Genomic DNA, 21,765 nt, shown 5'->3' on the forward strand with positions numbered 1-21,765 from the left:
CTGAGCGAACTATATCTATATCACGTGCGGATCATACAATTAGGTCATATAACTATTACGCAATGTTGACGAGTGACAAATAACATAACAATATGAAAACTAAACGATAAGTGGAATTAATAATTTTGAAGCGTCCTCCAAAATAAACACATGAAACGGGGAATCGTGCTTTTAGCAGTTTTAGCTTGCTGCGAAAAGTGATTTTGTGATCACATTTTCTCGGACACTTTGTAATAAATGATGATGCACTCTCAACATGACCAAACAAAGCCCAATGCAATTTACGAATTCTTCTCGGTTTTTTCCGCAATGGTTACGTAATGGAATTTACATTGTAATTATCACCTTGACAACAGCTTGTTTGTCACGCAATGCGCGGGAGAATCCGGTCGTGTAAAGAGTCACGTAAGATCTCGAGCACGTACAGAGCAGATCGGCTTTGATGTGTTTAATTTTGCATTTGTTATTAGTTATTCCTCGTTAGAGAGTACTGCTACTATAAAGGAGTCGAAGGAGAACAAACTGCTTTATAGTAAAACCGGCTGACAGAGCCAGAGGTACGTATATTTTGTCAATCGAATTGAACTTCATAACTTGATCATTTGTTCGCTTTGAATAGTAATGAAATTGTAAAGCTTGATTAACAACAAGAAAAGTAAGTGAGAGTTGAAAACTAATTGTATTTCAGTCTTCAGACACATAAGACGCCAGTGTTCAAAGTCTACTTCTCCCACATTGAGAACGAAGGGCGAAATTAGCGTAAAAGTCTTGCACTGATTTAATTAATGAAGTAGAACGCGACTTGAAACAGCATTAGCTGTTCTTTTGAACTTATGAAAATGTCCGCAGGTGGTAATTATTGTATTTATGAGTTATTTACACAGTAGCACACATTTCATTCTAAGCACTTATGTCTCCAAGAACCTGTTTCATCGCAGTTTTGATTTGAAAGTTTAATTTACTTTGCATGATTATTATATACATAACAACATTAGGCTACCAATAAAATCACTTGTTCTGGGGCTAAAGCTCATTGTTTTCCCTGTACCAAATAATTGTTTTCGCCGACAGTCGGTGACACAAAATTTCAATAATAGACACTGACCATTTGGTTTTTAATAAGAAAGAGTTCATTACAATTCTACTTGGAACAAGGCACACCACAACACTAATGTAAGTTGAAATCGCTGCGAATTCTTAATTAATATAATACAACTTTCCTTGAACAATACTACTACTTATTAACCGAGGTGTTTAGGTTGTTTTGGGTTAAGTAGCACTGATCGACCGGTCACTAAATGTATATCGCTATATAATTATATTTTATAAAATTTTCCTGTATTTTAGAATGGCAAAGAGTAAATCAATGCCGTCGTTGAGGAACAAAGTCGGCTCCGAAGAAAATGTCCATTCTGGAATACACTCCAAGCTTCAAGTGGTGCAGAATGGTCACGTCACGCTACAGACGAACGCTTTTCAAAACAAGCGCAAACTGGAGTTATTTATTGAATGTACAGATCTTGTGCAACTGGACACATTCTCAAGAACCGATCCGATGTGTGTACTGTATGTGAAGAGGCTCGGACAGTGGATGGAATACGGAAGAACGGAGTCCATACCAAATTGTTTGCATCCAAAGGTATTCTTATCGGAAATATAATCGGCATGTTCCTGATGTTCTAATATTGCCGCTCTTTACTAGTGTAACGCTCTAACTGGAAGAATGGAAGTAATGCTCTGTTATTATTACATTTTCTGATACATTATAGGCGGTTTTTAATACAACGCTCTAAAATTATTTTTCTTCAAGAATAAAATTTATCCTATATTTCCCTTTTCTGGGGGAGGTGGTAGTGGCGGGTGTAAAAAGCAACCGGGGCCCAAGTATAAAGGTTAATCAAAGAGTAGGGAAAAAAAATGAAAGACCACAGAAGAAAAGAATTTATAAAACAGAATCACAAATCTCGCTAATTAAAAGTGCGGCGTGGCACTGCAAAACAGTACATTGACAAACAACAGATGTATAATAGAGATACAGCATTTAAGTAAACTTTATAAAATGGCTTTATTTAGTGGTTGTTTGTGGGCATTTTCAATACAATTGAAGCGGTTGTGATATGAGACTGTGAGACGCGCCTGAATTAAGGATTTTTTGCCGGTTCAACACTGTGAAATTTGAAGTATTGTCCGGTGTGACCAGAAATTGAACTCAATCTTCTAAGAGGATATTCAGTACAATTGATGTAAATTACAATTAATGTAAATCTGGCTCTAATCCCTACAACAGACCTGTTTTAATTAAAAATTTCACCGCTACCGATAATTATGATAGATTAAAAAACTATGGTTTTATATAGGTCTGTTTTGTCTTTTCATTTCAAAGCCAAGTTCCTTTAATTTTTCTTTAAAAAGAAACTTTAGCCCAGACTTAAGTGAGGACTATTTAAGAAAAATCTGTGCATTAATTTTTAATCAGAAATCAGTTTCTTTATTATTATTTTTCTGATTTTGCTTGTTTTAATAAAAGTTGAAATTCTCAGATTAAAAATTTATAAAAATTTGTTTCGTTTTGGCATTAAGCTGATTCGGTTTCAGACTTTCAGTTATTTCGTATTTTAGACGGTAATGGTCTAATTTTTTTCAACATATATTACAAATTTAGCGCGACTCTCACCTTTGAAATTCATTTTGTCACACGCATTTCGTTTGACAGTTAGCCAATCACTTTCAGTGTTTTCAAAATGTTTCGCGACATCTTTCGACTAACAAATATTTGTTCTTTTTCTTTTCAGTTTGTAGAAACGTTTATCATTGAAGCCAACGCTACAGTGTATCCAAGGCTACGGTTTTCAGTGTTTGATCTGGCGAACTTTACATCCAAGGACCTTCGAAAACACGATTTTATCGGCTCGCTTGAAATCGAACTTGAAACCCTGTTAGAATCGGACTGCGGCTCCTTGATAAGAACACTAAGACTCCCAGGGGATGTCAAGTCACGTGGTTATATTCACATTTATGTGGACGATGTTAAAGAGAGTAAAACTAACGTAAGACTTCATTTTGGTGCCCTGAATCTGGCGAAGAAAGGACTCTTAGGAAAATGCGACGCATTTTTTGAGGTTAATCGTCTGCTGACAAAGAGTGATCATTTTCATCCGGTATATAGATCTGAAGTGGTCACAAGAACAGCTTCACCCAAGTAAGTACAAGCAATGCATCGGCGGGGTCTTTTGTCCATTGAGGGTCCTGAAGGGGGGATACAAATCCCATTTCCAAGCCCAAGTGCCGAGCCGGAATCGAACGTGTCCTCATAGTCAGGCGCTTTACAGTCGGGGAGCGCCAGTTGATGGCAACATCACTTCTCCGTGAAATGGCTGAGCCCGCGGTTTTCGTCCCAGAAGTTAACTTTTAAGTTGCGCGACGGCTTTCGGAGTACTCGTGGGCGCACGGGGGGTTGGAGATATCGGAAATCTTCGAGTGCTTCAACGAAGATTTGCCAAAACTGGCACTTATTCCCGCGACTGTTTCCATTCGACCAAAACTTGAAACGTGAGCACCAACTGGGAAATATTGTTCCATTCGCCACACGGACTACTCAATATTTCAAACCGGAATTTTGGTCGAATGGAAAGCGCCCCTAGTTCTGTTGTTTTTGTGTTTGTGATTTCCAGTCCCAGTGACCCAAATCACGTTTTCCCAGTCAAAACTTGCCCAAATCCCAATAATTTCCCATTTTACCCCTTCAGGCCCCTCTCCATAAATCTCAGTTCCGGCTTAATAAAGGGAAGAGTTTTTTAAGTAAACTGTTGTAGGATCGGTAAACAATTGCAGCCGGAGATTAAGTACAAGGTTCCCGCAGTTTTCGTCCCTTCTCCGCAGTTGCTAGGCAACTGACCGCCCCATGAAGGCGTGACGTTTTTATTGGAGTACTCTCGAGTGGTCGGGCTGTTTCTTGATTGAAATTAATAAAAATCGAAACTTAACGAGTGATTTAACAACGATTTATCAAAAACATAACTTGTTCCCCTAAATGGTTGATTTAAATTGTTAAGCATTTGGTAAAACGGTATGTCCCACCACCCAGTGGCATTAACCCTCCTGCAGAGTTGACAAACAACTAGCTCTGACAAACACATGAACTATAAAGTAAAATGCTTTGGACGCCGACCAGACGCTTTCACGATCATTTAGCAGTTAATTATATGTTAATAAGAGTTGCAAGTCGCGCAAAGGCGAACGAAGAGGACTGAATTGGCACGGAAACGTAAATATTAAAGGCGCTTTAATGAAAGGTACGTTCCAATTCGACGATCAAACAAAATATGCACAAGGTCGGTGGAGAATTTAGCTTTCAGTTCGTGCAACAATTTCGGAACGAAAAAGTGGCAAAACAGTTCACTGAAAGTACGTTACACCGGGCAAATTATTTTTCGTTCAAAGAAAGGTGTATGGCGGTAAATTGTTTCAGTTTTTTACATGGCCCGTATTGTATATCGAGTGTAAAAATCATTTTAGAGTATTTCCCCTCTTTAAGGAATTTTGTACTCATTAACTCAGTAAGAAAAAATTACTTTCCTTATTTCATTTCCTCTCGTATTTTAAAAGCTTTGATGAGGTATGTTGTTTTTCATTTACTTCAGTATTGTTTTCATCTGAGTACGGATATTTGCTTATTACATCAGGTGGGCGCCGTTTGATATCAGCCTACAGAAGTTGTGTAATGACAATGTTGATGGACAGATGTCTCTGTCTTGCTGGCATTTCTCCAACAGTGGTAACCACACTATCGTAGGAGAAGCGAGACTACCAATAAATCTACTTCTCAAGAGGTAGGGAAATGTTGTTGTTCATCACCGAGCGTTTATCAGCTTAGCTGATCTAACATGTACTTTCTGATCTGTGCCTATGCGTTAAATTAGCCTAGCAGGTAGTATTCAGTTCATATTACTTTACCCTACAGTTTTCAGTTCTATGCTTGATCACCAGCATTCTCGTCTTTATAGCCCTTTTCGGATCTTTTCGTTTCTCTTAGCCGGCAGGTCCTTGGCACGAGAAACGAAGGACTCTGGGGACATAGACGTTTGAATTAATTCGAATTTGTTCAATTGGCTGTTTGAAACGAAGAAATCTTGAACAGAAGTAAAAAACGCCATGACTCTCTCAGTTCATACAGTATATAGAAACATCACACTGCAAGACGACTGCATACATGAAGACCAGAAATCCTAGAATAACCCTTCGTTTCTCGTGCCAAAGCTCCCCTCGGCTTAGAGATACAAAAGGGGCTATGGGGACAAGAATGGATCCCCAGTCATGGTTGGGGAATGAGCCCGAGCTGTCAAAGTAGAACGAAAACGAGGGAGAGTAACGCTATAAAGCGAACCCTGATTTTAGAGCATGCAAGTATTTAATATTCCCTTCCATCTAAAACTAACTGCCTCTGATTAGCGTATGCACTCAGTTTTGATTTACAGACACTGTCGAAAAACTTCTCCGGTGGAATTAGTCCAGTGATAGTAGTATAAAATACACACGCGTTCATTCAAACCTGAACATTATTATTTTTGACTTGCGTGATCAATCTTGCGCAGTCGCCGACGTCTTAATTTTCGAAGGGTGGTCGTTGTTACGTTGTTCATCATCATATCATCATCATCATCATCATCATCATCATCATCATCATCATCATCATCATCATCATTTATTTGCCATTTCAGGAGAACTATTAACATGAATTATAAACAGTAAGTAAGGGCGAGGAGACCTCCAGGAAACCACTAGGCTTCATAAGGGACGCCACCTCGGTTGTCTGTAAAACACCTTGTTTTGACTGTAAAACAAAGAAACGTAAAAATATTTTCAAACTGATGCAATGTTAATCTCTCCACAGAACAGTTAGACAGTTGGATATAGTGAATTCAAGAAAGCAGTTAAAAAATAAACGTTATTCAAACTCAGGAACATTGCGCATTCTGCATTGTCACGCGGATAGACATTTCAGTCTTGTTGATTACGTCAGAGGTAATTGCGTCATCAAAATGGTATGCGCTGTTGACTTTACGATATCCAATGGGCAGCCTTTGACCCAGGACTCCCTGCACACTATGGACGAGGAAAAGGTGAGTTCTAGGTTCGTAACATGCACAAAAGGGAAAAATGGAAGCTCTCTGATTTTGCGATGGTCTGGCGTGTGTTTCCCTGTCAGATAGAGATTCCCTTCTCTGTCTGCTTGGAGAGAGACGAGTGGATGCCATTCTCGTCAGCCCCGAAGCAGAAAGAGAGGGGAATCTCTGTGTCTCATTAACTGAAGTACGCGAAAGCTAACTTCTTAAGTGTCCAAACTAATATGAACGGGGCTGTTTCAGGTAGATAGTCTGTAGGATTTTGGTTAGTGGTTACATGTAATTTAGTGTCTCTCTACGACTTAACAAAATAATACAGTCGTCTTGCATTCATCCTTAAAACGATATAGTGTGACATGCAGTGAAGCTCTCTACGATTTAATAGTCTTAAGTATGAATTTTACACAAATTCTTGTACCGGGTGTAAGCGGTTTGGGGATTTATATAATTGCACGTAACTTTAAAACTGGTGGTGTGGGAATGACAATACGTAAACAGTTATGGGCTCGTGTCATTGCTTAGTGAGAGGACTCCTACGTCCATGGATTAAATTTATGGCGTGATTGACAATCATCGTTTTTGCGTAACTTTCAGAATGAGTATTTACAGACCCTTGAGACTGTAGGGAAGGTTTTATCAAGCTTTGAACAAGATAAGAAAATTCCAGCTTACGGGTTTGGAGCCCATGCCTCCTCGACTGGCCGACTGCCGTATATGTTTGCTCTTGACAGTGAAAGTGGACAAGTGGAGCTTGAGGATATAGATGTAAGTGTTTTACAAAGGCTGCGGACTAGTTTTTAAATGATCGATTTGTTAATATCTTCGTAAATTCGTAATATATTACATTCTTTTGAAATCTATGATGATCTCATGCTTTGAAGTGGCTGCATTTCGTTCGTTCGTTCGTTCGTACGTACGTACGTACGTTCGTGCGTTCGTTCGTTCGTTCTTTGTTCGTTCGTTCGTCCGTTCGTTCGTTCGTCCGTCCGTCCGTCCGTCCGTCCGTCCGTCCGTCCGTCCGTCCGTCCGTCCGTCCGTCAGCCATGCACAGCCCGCTCTGTCGGTCGGTCGGTTGTTCATTTATTGTATATGTATGCATGTATTCCTCTCACTTTCTTAACACACCGGTCGCGTGGCAGCTTCGATGCAAGAGACCTAACCATCCTCCATGTCCTCATTAAAACGGAGTTAAAATATTGAACTATCTATATCTTTATTTATGTATGTACTTATTAGATTGTTGCATTGTATTTTATGGCAGACTGTAGTTGACGCTTATTGGAAACGACTGGAAGACGTCAAATTAGGTGGTCCCACTTATCTAGCGCCCGTCATCCAACAGATAGCGGCGTACGCCGAAAAAGAAGTATCCCAGTGTTTTCAGCACTACACAATAGGACTTGTTATTGTTGATGGCATTGTGAATGACGTAGACGATGTGATTGACAAGTTAGTTGACGTTGGAAACTTGCCACTTTCCATAGTTGTTGTGGGCGTTGGACCTGCTGATTTTAGATTAATGGTAAGAAATGTGTTTATCGTGTTAAGGTTTATAATATTGTATGTTATCTTTAAAAGGAAATGTTATAATTTAAATAATCAACAAAACCTACAATGTTGAAACACGAAACAAGCAAAGATTGGATTCTTAATTGAAGTTTTATGTAAAACAAACGAAAATTATAACCGTTCAAACATTGAATATCACTTACCGATTTCGGGATATCTATGCCAAATTTGAGCTAGAAGATTCATTGTTTTAATGTTAGTAGCAGTAAAAACCTGCATCTGTATCACATTACAAACGTTTTGTTGTTGTTGTTGCTCAGAATGAATTGTTTTCAAGAAATAAACGGCAGCTGAGATCAAAAGAAGGAAAGACGCTGGAACGCAGTAACACAGAGTTCTTGTCAATAAGAAGACACGCCACGAATCCAGGAGTCAATGATTCAATGGTAAATATCGAATTTTATCATACGACCCCAACAGCCCCTGACATGTGAATCTGAGCCTAACACTGGCAGAAGTTTATTCGGGGGGGGGGGAGGGGGGGGAGGTGGACTCCCATATGAATGGGCGGGGATGCTCGTCGGAAAGAACCCGTAAAAGGGACTAATCTGGGCGTGGCCCAAGTGTTTGTGACTCTTAAAGATACCAAAATACTAAAAACTGAAATTATATTTGTATATTTCTTCGTGTGCAATCCTAAGAGCAGAATAAGAGCAGGATTCGAAATTCAGAGGTTAAAAGGCATGTTGGGTAAAATCAGCGGCAAAATTATTACTACTATTTATCAATATAGCTTTATTTGTTTTGTTTTATCTTTAATCTTGTTTGTTTGTTCATCATTTGTGTTTGAATCTCTCACTTCTAGGCTCGCGAGGTCTTCGCAAACATTTCGCAACAAATTGTGACATTTTTCAAATCTCGAGGAATTGTTCCCAACCTTCCAACGAAAATGAACGTTAAACAGCCCTGGGACGAGTGCAGTAATGTATCTGATGCACCATCAACAAGACCGTCCTCTCCACGCATGCGTAAGATTTCTCAGCAGGTTGCAGCGAGATGTCCAACGTGTGGATCTGTAATTGAACACGACTCATTTAATACGGTTTAGCTATAATGTTTCACAGTTTAGAGGCCTTGATGATGAGGTTGTACGGCACTACGAGAGATTTCACCTTTCAATTTCCCAATCTGTGGAGGATTCTAAATGAAACGCCATGGACAACGAGAGTTTAGGTGGATATCCACTGCCGCGTAAATTTTTACGTGCGTGGAAAAAATTAGAGACAATGGCTGCGGTCAAATCTAGACTGCTAACTATAGTTAGTACGGCGTTAACTATAGTTAGCTATTTCGGTAATGTGACCGCTACTCTGTTCGCCCTAACTATAGTTAGAAAATTTACGCCTCGCTGATCCAAAACAATACACACTAACTATAGTTATACCCAAGCAAGGTTCATGGTTAGTCTTAAGTTTACAAACGAAAAGCCAATCAGAATGCGACAATTCTTTTCGCACGTGCGAGATGAACATAAATATGCAAAACAAAGCGTCAAGGGAAGGAAAACAAGAAAAACAACATGCCAAGAAATTACATATCATCAATGTTAGCAAAAGTAAAGCTTGAATTCTTCGGTCCTTACTTCATTTTATGTTCTTCAACGCCGAAATGCCGTGCAAAAATAGAAAAAATAGAGGAACAACTGGACACAGATCAACAACAAGGGCTGTCATGAACTAATTTAAATACCAAATTATTCACAACCTAATCAGAACTAACTATAGTTAACTGCATTGGTGTGACCGCAAACACGACAGAAAGCACTAACTATAGTTAGGTATGACGTCACGTAACTTGAGATTAACTATAGTTAAACTTTAGTTACGGCGTAGATGTGACCGCAGCCAATGTATGAACGACTTGCGTGAACGTGTACGCAAGCCTATTGTCTCTAAATTTTTTTACACACGTGAACGCACGTAAAAATTTACACGTCAGTGTAAATCTAGCCCTACCCAGGATACTATAATTTCTTTCCACTATTTCTATTTTTTTTTCTCAATTTCCTCCCTTTTCTATTCACATGCAGAAAAACTTACATGCATTTTAATTTTCGAGTGCTACAGTTTGTAACAACAGAAATAATGCAATAAAATAATATTTATTTGTGTTGTACTTTGTGATACTAAACTAACAAGTGTTGGTACACACACAGCTTGTTCCACTGGAAATCCGTGAATCTGATTGGTTCTCCCACTGTGTGCTATTCTCGCTCATAGATCACGACCATGCTCTTAAAACATTTTTGGCTTAAAAGTTCTTAAAAATGTAGATTTTGGACTGTAATCCTCTAGAATGTTTGCTAAAACAATTTTTATTTGCAAGGGCAACTCGCCTTCGTTTTCTATAAGCGAAAATTCAACTCGGCTGCTCCTCGTTTAACTATTCGCTTATATTACATGTAAACTGGGGCACGTTTCAGTACTCGCTGAATATAATGTGAGTGGACTACCTATTATTCAGTTCTGATCAGAGTGGGCACGTGGAGAAGCGAGACTGCTTTATTTGTCCATGTCACCATGTGACAATTAAATATATGATGAGTCGGGTAGGAATTATTACGAATTATTAAATTCTCAACCTGGGATATTGTATTTCTAGCTTTTTGATTGGTTCACTGGATCCCGGTTATCAGCTCATATACCTATGTTTGACCTTATATGGGAAATGAGTGCGGCAAAAGGCACTCAGTGAAACATTTTTCTGCGGGAAGCGACAGTTCAATCAAAAAAATGGTGGAAAACAGCAAATTTGGCGAACTTATATGAAAAGAAATAATGGAACAAGAAATAATCAGTGGTGCCTCAACACAAAAACCACAGAAATGCCATAGTAAAATTAACTACGCAAAACAAAAGGATAGATGCGAAAAGTTTAATAAATAATACTTATAAACGCACAACAAAAGCGAGTGAATAAAGTAGAAAAGCAGCAAATAATTTACGAAAGAAAGGCAAGTTTCATTCAGTGTACGTCATAAAATTAGGCTCAGTACTTCTGTAAAGTTTGTTACCTTTCAACATTTGAACTTTAAAAAACAGAAACCATGTTGTAGCGTTCGTCTCAAAAGTCATTTTCGATATCTCAAAACATTGTTACAATCAAGTAAAATAATTATTTAGGCTTGTTCAAACTTGATAGATGTAGTCACTTCATTTGCTTTTTGAGTTTAAAATTTGTAATACATGTACCCATAGTGCTTCAGGCAAACATAGTACTACCAAAATGAGTCATCACGTTCCAACAGCAGAACTAGCAATGAATGTCTTGCAGACCTTAAATTATCAGTTGAGGCCTCGATGAAGTTTTGCTGAATCTGCCTGTCTGTATAATTTTGTCCTACTAGTGCGTATCGAACAAGATACTCTAAAAACGGCTACAAGTCAATTCGAGTCTACCAACTGACGAGACAAATTTAAAAATTTGTAATGCTAATGGGCTCCAGTTTAAACAGTCAAGTTCATTGTCTTTCAGTAGCTTTCAGTGTTGAAGCCGCGCGAACTGAAAAGTTGGATGTCGTTTTAAAAGGGAAGGGATGTGAAAGACTGAACTTTCCAGCTGATTTTCATCGGTTTGTATGCACTTATCATGACTTACTGATAGGGATTACTATCTCGAGTTCTAATTTGTGAAATTTGAAGAGTAAAAGTAGAAAATGTTTAGAATTACATATTATTCCACGAAGAGCGGTTGGCCTCATGCGCCACTCGTATGACCAATAAGAGTGCCCACCTTTCGCTAGCTTATAAAGAGTTGGAAGTGAATTTAGAAATTTGTTTCTGCGCGCAAAGCAAAGCTATCACAGAAACGGCTGAAACGTTTAGATTACATTTAATCATTTTCAGTTGTCCTTTACAAATAAGCCTCTGTAGGAGCCTGTGCAAAGCTTTGCAAAGATAAACCGATTTGTGCATAGTAATTATGGATTCGACTTTCTCGTGATAGTATATTTGTATATGATGGTATATTTGTATATTTCTTATGAAAATATACTCTTAAGCTAGGCGAAGAATATTCAATTTAATAGGACTTAATAATTCATGTTTGTTTAAACTGCGCCGTTTAGCTTTACATATTTCTGCACGTTTACAAACCGCAGCGACGTTTTTGTGAATATTTATTTTATGTATATCATAGATATATCATGAGCAAAAGATAATTTAATTTTACATCTGATTAAACACAGCTGTGCTTCTAAAAGAGACCCTTCAAATATCCGTTCAATTCAGTTCAAATGTTCCAGATTTATAGTTCATTTTGCCAACTGAATTAGTCTAATAGAATATTGTTGTAACATTAATGGATATTATTGAGACCAAAAGGCAAATATTTTTTTTTGCATTTTCTATTTTTTGCATGAATAACATATTCAATCGACAATATAACCGGCATTGCTTTCTGACAAGTTACCTGGAATAGCGCACGCAAACGTTAATGGTGGCTTTTAAAGAATCTTTACCTTGGCTTGCGAAACAGAGCTATTGACTCATATGAAGTGAATTCCGAACTAATGTGGTGATTTCTTTACCGTTCATACGTGTTAATCTTGCGTCATTCCAGCTGTAAAACTCTAATGTATTATCATATTTTTACTTTGTTGGGTTTTTTTTTTTTAAATTTTTAAATGGGAGGCCACCAAAATATAAAAAAAATTTTTAATAGTCAACGAGGCGCAGCCGAGTCGACTATCAGTAGCTATCAGTCAAAGAATTGATACTTTTAATGCTTATTGGTATTTTTAATTGTTGGCTAGCCGTAGACAGGGACTAATAAAATTATACAAATGACGTGGAACCATCACAGCAAAAGCTAAATGGACAAGAGATTTTTAATCAGAAACTTCCCAGTCAGGAAATTGAATTTTGGTCATTATTTACAGACCGGACATGGACGTAATGGAAGAATCAGAAAATGGATCGATCGGAATAAATTTACAAGAACTACGAAAATGATCAAGATGCCGAAGCAAAAGAGCAAAGCAATAAAGAACTAAAGGTCAGTTGATCCCGTTCCGCAAATGTCGACTAACCGGTGAAAAATAGTTATCGGTGACTAATTTAGGAGTTTCCCTAATGGTCGCGGGTCGCGGGTCGCGGGTTTCGAGTCGCGTGTCGCGGTTTTTTAAATAAGTCGCAGGTTTTGAAAAAAGTCGCGTGTTTTTAAAAAGTTGCGAGTTTTCAATAGAATGCATTTATTTCTCAGTAAAATTCATTCAAACAAATTTAGACCGGATGCAAAGGCGCCGGTTTAAAAATGATCGCGTTTTCTTGCTACGGGGCGGGGGGTGTTTGAGGGAAGTCGAAGTCGCCTATCCTATTTCTTGTTTGAGCCAATCAAAGGCCAAGAATTTAATTCAATTAATGGATTAGGTGTTGACAGCTTTGGATTTCAGATGCCTATGTCTTGTGAGAATCATTACTCAATCTCAAATTTAATATTGCATCCACGAATACAAACAGTGCTCGAACGATCAAACCAACCACGGAAAGCAGCTACCGGGAATAAAATATCGCCAAGAAAAACTAATAAATGGATGAATAGCCTAACAACCGGCCGGTAAATGCAAACATTTTCGCTTCGCTGTTCTCACCTCGTCGTGCGTATTTTGTCCCAAAATCGATATATCTACAAAATAGAAGTAAGCTTACTTACAACCATGATAAGAGAAAAATTGGGGAGAATAAAAATGCAAAATTTTACCGGTGCAAATACCTGAATGGATTACAGTACCCTCTAAAAGCTAACTCACAAGTCAGTGATCCAAACAAATTCATGGATATTATAAAAGACGAAAAATGTTAGCGGACCCTTAACACAGAAGCAGAAGAATTGGGAGAACTTGAAACTTAAAAGAAACATGAACATAATCATTCACAATCTTTATGTACCTGAATCGCTTTCTTGCTGTTCACCTGGCAGAGAGCATTCCATGCCACATTCAACATGTAGGACTCCACTTTCATTTTCTTCTGTGGCTATAACGAGGAACAGAAAAAAGGGTAACAAATTAATTAATTTATTCTTGGAGTCTTCAACACAGTGTTCGTGAGTGTTGGTGCTTTGTTTAATCAGTGGTTTAATTAACAGCCTCTGCAAAAATAACTATCATGATTACAATGGAGTAATAAAATTCCAAAACAAAATCAATCCCAATTATTAGACTATGTTGTAAAATTGACTGGAAAAAAAATTGCCCCAGCTTTCACACAGAGCTTCTGAGAGAGATATTTTTTTAGTGTTGTACATTCGAGAAGAAAGTAACGAAAGCTCGAGAAAGCCGTACCTTGTTGTCCGTGAAATGTTAGCCTGCGAGCAGGCTCACCTTGGGGCACGCACGAGAGCTACACGAGAGCGGCGAAGCCGCAACACGTGAGCGACGAAGCCCCAACGTGAGCCTGCTCGCAGGCTAGTGAAATGTATACTACAGGTAATTAATTCACTCACAGGAACAGAAAAAACTACTTCAAATCTGGGCAAGCCAGCAACGCGTTCTGTTTACTATGACTAAATAAATAGTTACCTGCAAGATCACGAGCAAACTGCACAAAACCTGTTTCAACAGGCAATGACAAAATTTCCGTTCCTTCTAAAACATCTTCACATTCAAACTCCTGTTCTCCGTGCACTGAAAAAAGAACGGTCAGACCGCAAACAGTTATAAACTGGCAGCTCAGATCCTCTCAAACCGAATAATTTCCTCTGGATATGAGCGTAACGAAGCTGAAGCATCGGCAAGAGGAACATTTACATGCAGACTGACAAAAATGTTATTGCTTTGACAGCTTGGCAGGCGACTGTCAACCAGAAAACTTTACACGGTACGACACAAAAGGAATTAACTTGCAAGTATTATTGCTGTAAGCCCCGGGTAAGCTTACTCGCTTTTAAAAAAACTGATTGGCCATATTTACTGCACATTTTTAACTGATACAAACTTAAGCCTACTTGCCTTCCGTTAACATGTTGTTGTTTTGCTGTCTTTGCATTTGTACTTCTCTTTCGTGTTCTTCTTTCCTTCTCTTTTGCCTGTTCTCTCTAGCCCTGGCTCGCTCCTTTTCGCGGTACTGTTCGCTGCTATTTCGTCTCCTTTCTCTATCCCTCGCTCGTTTTGCTTCGCGGCATTGCTCGCTCATATTTTGTCTTCTATCTCTATCCATGGCTCGTTCTGCTTCGCGGCGTTCCTCGCTCATATTTCGCCTCCTGTCTCTATCCCTGGCTCGCTTTCTTTCGCGATCTTCCTCGCTTGCTCTTCGCCAGTTAATTCTTGCTCTCTGCCGTTCGCTCTCCCGTTGCTCTTCACTTAAACCCTGTCTTCTACACGTTATATTCACTTCGCTATTGTTTGTTGACATGACAATAGCACAATAAAAACAATTTTCTCGAGTTTAAAACTTCTGTTCTGTAGAACAATCGTTTCGCTAAATAAGCTGAAAAAGCTTTCAAGGAAACCTGTCTTTGAAAAGTGACGATAGCATTGTAATTCCCGCCAAGTAAAACGCGGGTTGCTCAAAAGCGCAGCGTCGCGCGATTTTCCGCCAAGAAAATATCGCCTCACCTCCCCCAGGTCGGGTTGCCTTGGGACTCCCCTCCTCCTCCCCGAGAGTCTGTAGGCGCGGGGCGCGTACGCAACCAAATTTTTTCGGCTTCATGGGTTTGCAAAAAATCATTACCCGCATTACCCATGATGCTACGCTGGCGCGCTTCGCGCGTGGGTGCTCCGCTATGAAGTTCTGCTGAAACTGCTCGTCTGTATAATTTTCTCCAAGTACTGCATAATCAAGTCTGCTAACCAATGAAGAGACAACTCAGTGACTGAAACATCCGTAATGCTAATGTTTCTTGTCTTTCGGCTTTGTTGGAGACAAGCAAACCGAAAAGTTGTCGTTTTACAAGGAAGGGATGTGAAATGCGTGTAGTAAACGCACCAGCAATAAAACTTTGTCGTACGGTGAAACTAATTTATTCTTAACGACGTGAAATAACTTGACACAATTACCGGTGGTTTCTAGGACATAAATAAGAAAATATATTACATTTCAGACTGAGAACGGCAGAGATGACGGAATACAACAAAGGAAATACGTACAAACGAAAGAAACGACATTTACCTGACGATTAGGATACGTGAACTTGAACGTGAACTCAAACTTGAACTGAACTTGTTGAACGTTGAAACAAATATACATAAAGAGCGCGAAAAACGTGCTATATGTACATATCCGCGGTGGGCTGGGCCGAGTTCACGGCCGTAAGGGATTGGTTCTAACACCGGCCCCGAATTAGCCACTACAGCTAATTCTAGCAAACAAAACCAGTTCCTAAAAAATACGCAGTTCATAAGATTCCTAAAGCAAAGTTCACAGTCATTAAATTCTTGACAGTTCATAATGACACGGCTAATGAGCTAATGGACTCATGAGTTAGTTGACTCCTTCGAGGAGGCATAACTTCCTGATATCCCTCGTGTAGATGGATGCGGCTGTTCTCACTTTAACGCGACGTACGAAACCCTTGCTGTCCGGAAAGACCTCCTCGATTACACCCATTGGCCAGCTTCCTCTCGGTGTCTTTCCATCAGCAACCAGAGCAAGATCACCAACGGCGAAATTTCGACGAGGGGAGACCCATCTTTGTCTCGTTTGAAGCGCAGGTAGATACCCTTTAATCCATCTTTTCCAAAACGAATTTGCTAGGCATTGTGCTTGGCGCCAGCGCTTGCCATACTTGTCGTATTTTGTGAGGACATCAAGGGGAAGGCAGGGATTAGCAGAAGTTTGTTCGGAGTCAGCGGCTCGGAATCATCCGGGTGGTCACTAAGAGGGGTTAAAGGCCTATCGTTGAGTATCTTCTCCACTTCACATAGCAACGTGGACAGCGCTTCATCTTTCATCAGCTGCTCCTTTACTAAAGCGGCCAAAATCTTTCTTACGGAGCGGATCATACGTTCCCAAATTCCACCTTGATGACTTGCCTCCGGAGGGTTAAACGACCACTGAACGTCACCTATCCTCAGGTGATTATAAACCTTGGTCTGGTCCAATCGCCCCAGTGCTTCTCTAAGCTCTCGCTCAGCGCCGGTAAAATTGGTGCCGTTGTCGCTGTAAATTTTCCGAGGCTTTCCTCGACGGCAGACAAAACGCTGATAGGCACAGATAAAGGAATCGGCTTCTAACGTATGCGCGACCTCAATATGAACCGCTCTCATGGTTAGACATGTAAACAGGTAGCCATAACGTTTTACTTCACTTCGGCCTTGCTTCACGTAAAGGGGACCAAAGTAGTCCACTCCCACATGAGTAGACGGGGGATCCGACGGTGCGATTCGTGCCTCCGGGAGAGGTGCCATGATCTGTTCACCAGGACGAACATTTCTCTTGCGACAATCCATGCAATTCGCTAGAACTCTTCGTACCGCTGAGAGCCCTCGAACAATCCAATACTTCTGTCGGATAGAAGTAAGAACATGGGTAGGGCCACATTGCCCTTGTTGGCGATGAAAGTTCTGAATAATTAAATTCGTCACGTAATGTTTACTTGGGAGAATGGCTGGATGCATCGCAACAAGCTCTTAACTGGCAGGATAATGGGTGCCACGAACCCAAGAGGGTCATACATCGAACTGACGACTGACAAGATTCCTCTACGCGTGGGAGCTTTGCCTTCATCCATTATGCGAAACTTAAAGTCGTCTGTCTCCATGACCCACTGTACGCCCAGCGTCCGTTCTACAGGTAGATCTCCCAAATCCAAATCGACCACTGACGCCGCTCTCTCCGACACTGGAACAGTGGCGAGTACGTTCCTGTCATTACTAATCCATTTCGTAAGGCGGAATCCTCCTCTTGACAGCAATTCTCGCAACTGACCAGACAAACGTACCGCTTTGTCAGTTGAAGGAACAGACTTCAAACAATCGTCAACGTAAAAGTTCCGATTGACAGTGTCAACGGTTTCCGCATCAAATTCGACCTGGTTATCTGCGGCCGTCTTCTTGAGGCTAACACTTGCGCAACTTGGCGATGACGTGGCTCCAAACAAGTGCACTAACACCTGGTAATCAACTGGATCTTCTGAGAGATCATTGTTTGGCCACCACAGGAACCTCAACGCATGACAATCTTCAGGAGCAACTCGCACCTGGTGGAACATTCCCTCCACATCAGCAACCATGGCTACGGGCTCTTGACGGAAACGTATAAGGACACCAACAAGTTCATTTGTTAGATCTGGACCTTGCAGCAGTTGATCGTTCAATGAGGTGTCCTTAAACTTGGCTGCACAGTCGAAAACGACTCTCACCTTTCCTGGTTTCTGAGGATGGAATACTGGATGGTGGGGCAAATACCAGACTGGTGTATCCTTTCCAATCTCCTGTTCGTCACGAGGAAATCGTCTTGCGTAACCGCTGGTGACATAACCGTTTATGGTGTCCTTATACTTCTCAAAGAGATGAATGTCTCGCTGGAACCGTTTCTTTAACTTGCGTAACCTTCCCAGAGCGAAGTCACGATTTTTTGGAAGGCTTACAGGCTTACACTTCCAAGGCATTGCCAGCTGGTTATGGCCATTCACAAGTTTCGCTGATTCTTCCATCTGGGACAAAGCTCTCCGATCTTCAACTGACATCGCGACCTTTGAGGTGATCATGGGCTCGTTGAAGTCGCTTCTAAACATACTCTCCATCTGTCGATGAAGCATCTCGTCATCATAGCGAACAAAGTTCACACTAAAACAATCTCTCTCAGACGAGTTTAGAGGCCCCAACAAGATCCACCCGAGAGGGGTAAGCACTGCATAAGGTTGACCTCGCCTACCACGCCTCTGATCGCACACCCAATGAGCTTCGGGTACATCACATTCGATAAGCAACGACACCTTGTCATTTTGAATCCTTGGAAAATCAACTCCATTCAGATTTGGCCACTGAGCAGCATCCTCTTTCGTTGGTGGACTACCTTGAGGTAAACGCAATGTATCAACTGTCCATACTCTATTCAATTCAATCTCCTCATCCATACGTAGACCTCTAACGGACAAAGATAACTCGTATCCCATCCGAGTTTCAGATGCGCCATTGACGGTTACTAGTGAGAATTCTTTGGGATGACCGTCTACTTGAAGTTTCTCCATTAGACTCACATCACATAACGTCACGTCTGATCCAGGATCTAGTAGCGCGATCGTCATAATTGTATTGTGCTGACCTTTCCCTTTCACGACGACTGGTACGATTCTTAAACAAACATTCTTCTTGCCAGAGTCGGTAGCACTGCACTGACCAGTCTCTCCGGAACCACCAACTGCACTCGTTACGGCACTCGTCCCAGTCTCTATGGCCCCACTGATGGTACTCTTTCCAGTCGCACCGGTTCCACTTACGGTACTGGATCCAGTCTGTTGTGAGGTGACTGGAGGGTTGTTACGAGTAACATGTAACATTGTATGGTGTTTCCAACCACATTCTCTTACTAAACATTTCTTTTTACTAATACAATTCATGGCAAGGCGCCCACTCTGAAAACAGTTGTCACACAGTCTTGCTTGTCTAACGAAGCTTTTCCTTTCTTCCGGGGTCTTTTCTTTCATAAGCTCACATTTTGACAGACTGTGTTGACCAAAACACAAAGGGCATATGGCGAGAGCGGGTGTTGCGCCAACTTGGGCACCGCCTGCGACCACTTCGGACTGCGTTGCAAAGGTGCTTCCTTTCGAGGAAGGAGGCTTTACTTTAGATAGAGGTTTAGAACCCCGTTCTTTGTCTGGTGTTGAACCAACAATCCTTCCATACATCGTATTTGCCAACAAAGCTTTCTCTTCAACAAATCCGGCTAAATGCGTGAAGGTAGGCTCAATGCCAGCTAGGGTTAGCGTACCAGCTCTGTCCGCCCATTTGGACTGCAGATGAATAGGAAGGCGCTTTACTATCTTAACGAGATTGTCTGAGCAATTAACGTCCGCCTCGTAGCCCATCTGAACGAGAGTCACTGCACAATTCTGCATTTGAACAGACAAGTCTGACAAACCAGTAACATCTGTATTCTTAAGCTGAGGACCCTCCGCTATCTTCGCGATGTGAGCGTGCGCAACAATATGTTTCTGTCCAAATCTGTGAAACAAGATTTCCTGGGTTTTCATGTAGCCTTGTTCTGGGTCGGAAATAATGGCACAGTTCTTAATAGCTTCTCAAGCCTTACCTGTACAATGCTGTACGAGGTATGCTAACTTTGACGCTGCGTCTGGTACCTGTCTTGCGATATTGACTTCGAAGTTGTTCACGAAGAGCCAATAGTTCTGGGGGTTACCTTCGAAGGTTATCAGTTCCCTTTTGGGCATTTCAAAACCTTGCTGAATAGAGAACGCCATCAGATGCAAGGCATCTTGTTGCTGCTTCAATATTTGTTGCAAAGATTGCGGACTGGTGAGGTTTCCACCACTGATGTTCTGGGGAGGAGGCCCTGGGTCCCAAGTTTGTGCAGTTGGGTTCGGCGCCGATCTTGAACAGTTTCTCTCAACTTGTTTGTTGTCGCCATGTTTAAGGCTCGATTCACCATGAGGCACTGTTCGAGGCTGTTTAACGGAAGGTAAGGTTTGACGCGTTTTTTCTGCGTTTTCCTCTTGTTTTAGCGGTTTAAACTCTTCCTTGGTATTACGTTTTGAATGCTCCGAACTTTCATAGAGATCGTCAACCACTTTAGCTTTCTCCATTTCCCCTTCTGCCGTTAATAAAGCAATCCTGCGCTTCAATTCTTCCTCTTGAGCTTTCATTTCGGCTATTTGTCGTTCCATTTGACGTTCAACTTCATGGCCCTTCAACAGGTTCTTTAATTCAACTTTACGACGAAGAAGCTCGGCTCTAGACTTTCTCGATCTGTCACTAGCGCGCGAACTAGCCTTGGAACTAGTTCTGGAACTGGACTTGGAGCTTCTCTTTGAACTCTTTTTGCTACTTGAACCGACTAGAGAAGGTGTAATATTCGGCACTTCTTCATTAGCATTATCTTCTTGACGAAGACCCGCTGAAGCTTCGTCCGCGATACGTTGAACTGATTGAGACCATTCTTCTAAGCGTTCGTCGAATTCCTTTTTGCCAGTCATAACGCTGTGACAAGCATCAAACGCTTCTGATTTCAACACAGGATCATCAACAAATTGGTAAAATTCGTCGTAAGCTCGAAGACATCTCGCAAATGCGATATCAACATATTCTTTTTTACCACAAGCTTCGTGATAATTTTCGGCGTTTCGCATTAATAATTCGACGTCTTTGTACAACTTGTTTAAATTTCCAAGGTGACCAGCTCGAGATTTCTTTAGAGACACCCTTTTTTCACGCCTAACGGCTTCGGTGTCGAGACGCGAACTTGGTTGTCGAGTCCTTTCAAACTCATCCATAACTCGTCCGTTTAACGGAGCATCCGTAGATACAAATGACATAATTCCACAGGAATAAACACACAAACGAACCAAGTAGCTTAATCCATTGCGTCAGAAACTGTAGTAAACGCAACAGCAATAAAACTTTGTCGTACGGTGAAACTAATTTATCCTTAACGACGTGAAATAACTTGACACAATTACCGGTGGTTTCTAGGACATAAATAAGAAAATATATTACATTTCAGACTGAGAACGGCAGAGATGACGGAATACAACAAAGGAGATACGTACAAACGAAAGAAACGACATTTACCTGACGATTAGGATACGTGAACTTGAACGTGAACTCAAACTTGAACTTAACTTGCTGAACGTTGAAACAAATATACATAAAGAGCGCGAAAAACTTGCTATATGTACATATCCGCGGTGGGCTGGGCCGAGTTCACGGCCGTAAGGGATTGGTTCTAACAATGCGGAACGTTTCTTCGGCATGCGTTTACTTATTTTACCGTACCCAAATTCGCAACTGGCCAATCAGAAGCGCGATCTACTGTCCTGATATCCAACGATATCAAGTCACTGACCTGATATGCCACCATATCATGGTCACCTTGAAGTAAAGTAGTGTTACCGTACGATGAATTGAAAAGAGGTTTTACCAAAAAAGCAGAACCTCGAAATTTAAGATTAGCTA

At 40.8% G+C, this 21,765-nt stretch overlaps 2 protein-coding genes across 2 annotated transcripts; one reads left to right on the plus strand and one right to left on the minus strand.

Moving 5' to 3' along the window:
• The first annotated feature begins 331 nt into the window (after window positions 1-331).
• On the plus strand, window positions 332-9,800 carry LOC144643944 (copine-1-like). The gene is made up of 9 exons (XM_078503344.1): window positions 332-557; window positions 1,348-1,639; window positions 2,793-3,199; window positions 4,683-4,829; window positions 5,891-6,119; window positions 6,717-6,887; window positions 7,384-7,644; window positions 7,952-8,077; window positions 8,497-9,800. The coding sequence occupies exons 2-9, from the start codon at window positions 1,349-1,351 to the stop codon at window positions 8,737-8,739; spliced, it is 1,875 nt and encodes a 624-aa protein (XP_078359470.1). The 5' UTR covers window positions 332-557; window position 1,348; the 3' UTR covers window positions 8,740-9,800.
• Window positions 9,801-16,380: 6,580 nt separating this feature from the next.
• Window positions 16,381-21,125, minus strand: LOC144642268 (uncharacterized). Its single transcript, XM_078501247.1, has 3 exons — window positions 19,886-21,125; window positions 17,226-19,837; window positions 16,381-17,133 (listed from the first exon to the last, which is right to left on the minus strand). Exons 1-3 carry the CDS (start codon window positions 21,123-21,125, stop codon window positions 16,381-16,383), a joined length of 4,605 nt encoding a protein of 1,534 aa, XP_078357373.1.
• Between the last annotated feature and the right edge of the window lie 640 nt (window positions 21,126-21,765).

Source organism: Oculina patagonica, chromosome 2 (assembly GCF_052425735.1).
Source record: "Oculina patagonica isolate OP01 chromosome 2, crgOcupat, whole genome shotgun sequence".
NCBI classification, from domain to species: domain Eukaryota; kingdom Metazoa; phylum Cnidaria; class Anthozoa; order Scleractinia; family Oculinidae; genus Oculina; species Oculina patagonica.

Bases quoted from the DNA above. Each gene is read 5' to 3' on its own strand.
- LOC144643944 (XM_078503344.1), top strand. From the start codon at position 1,349: ATGGCAAAGAGTAAATCAATGCCGTCGTTGAGGAACAAAGTCGGCTCC. The intron at 6,888-7,383 runs GTAAGTGTTTTA...ATTTTATGGCAG, and splicing joins TGGAGCTTGAGGATATAGAT to ACTGTAGTTGACGCTTATTG. The intron at 8,078-8,496 runs GTAAATATCGAA...TCTCACTTCTAG, and splicing joins CAGGAGTCAATGATTCAATG to GCTCGCGAGGTCTTCGCAAA.
- LOC144642268 (XM_078501247.1), bottom strand. From the start codon at position 21,125: ATGTCATTTGTATCTACGGATGCTCCGTTAAACGGACGAGTTATGGAT. The intron at 19,838-19,885 runs GTAAGGCTTGAG...TTTCCGACCCAG, and splicing joins CCTCGTACAGCATTGTACAG to AACAAGGCTACATGAAAACC. The intron at 17,134-17,225 runs GTAAACATTACG...TCTATCCGACAG, and splicing joins GCATCCAGCCATTCTCCCAA to AAGTATTGGATTGTTCGAGG.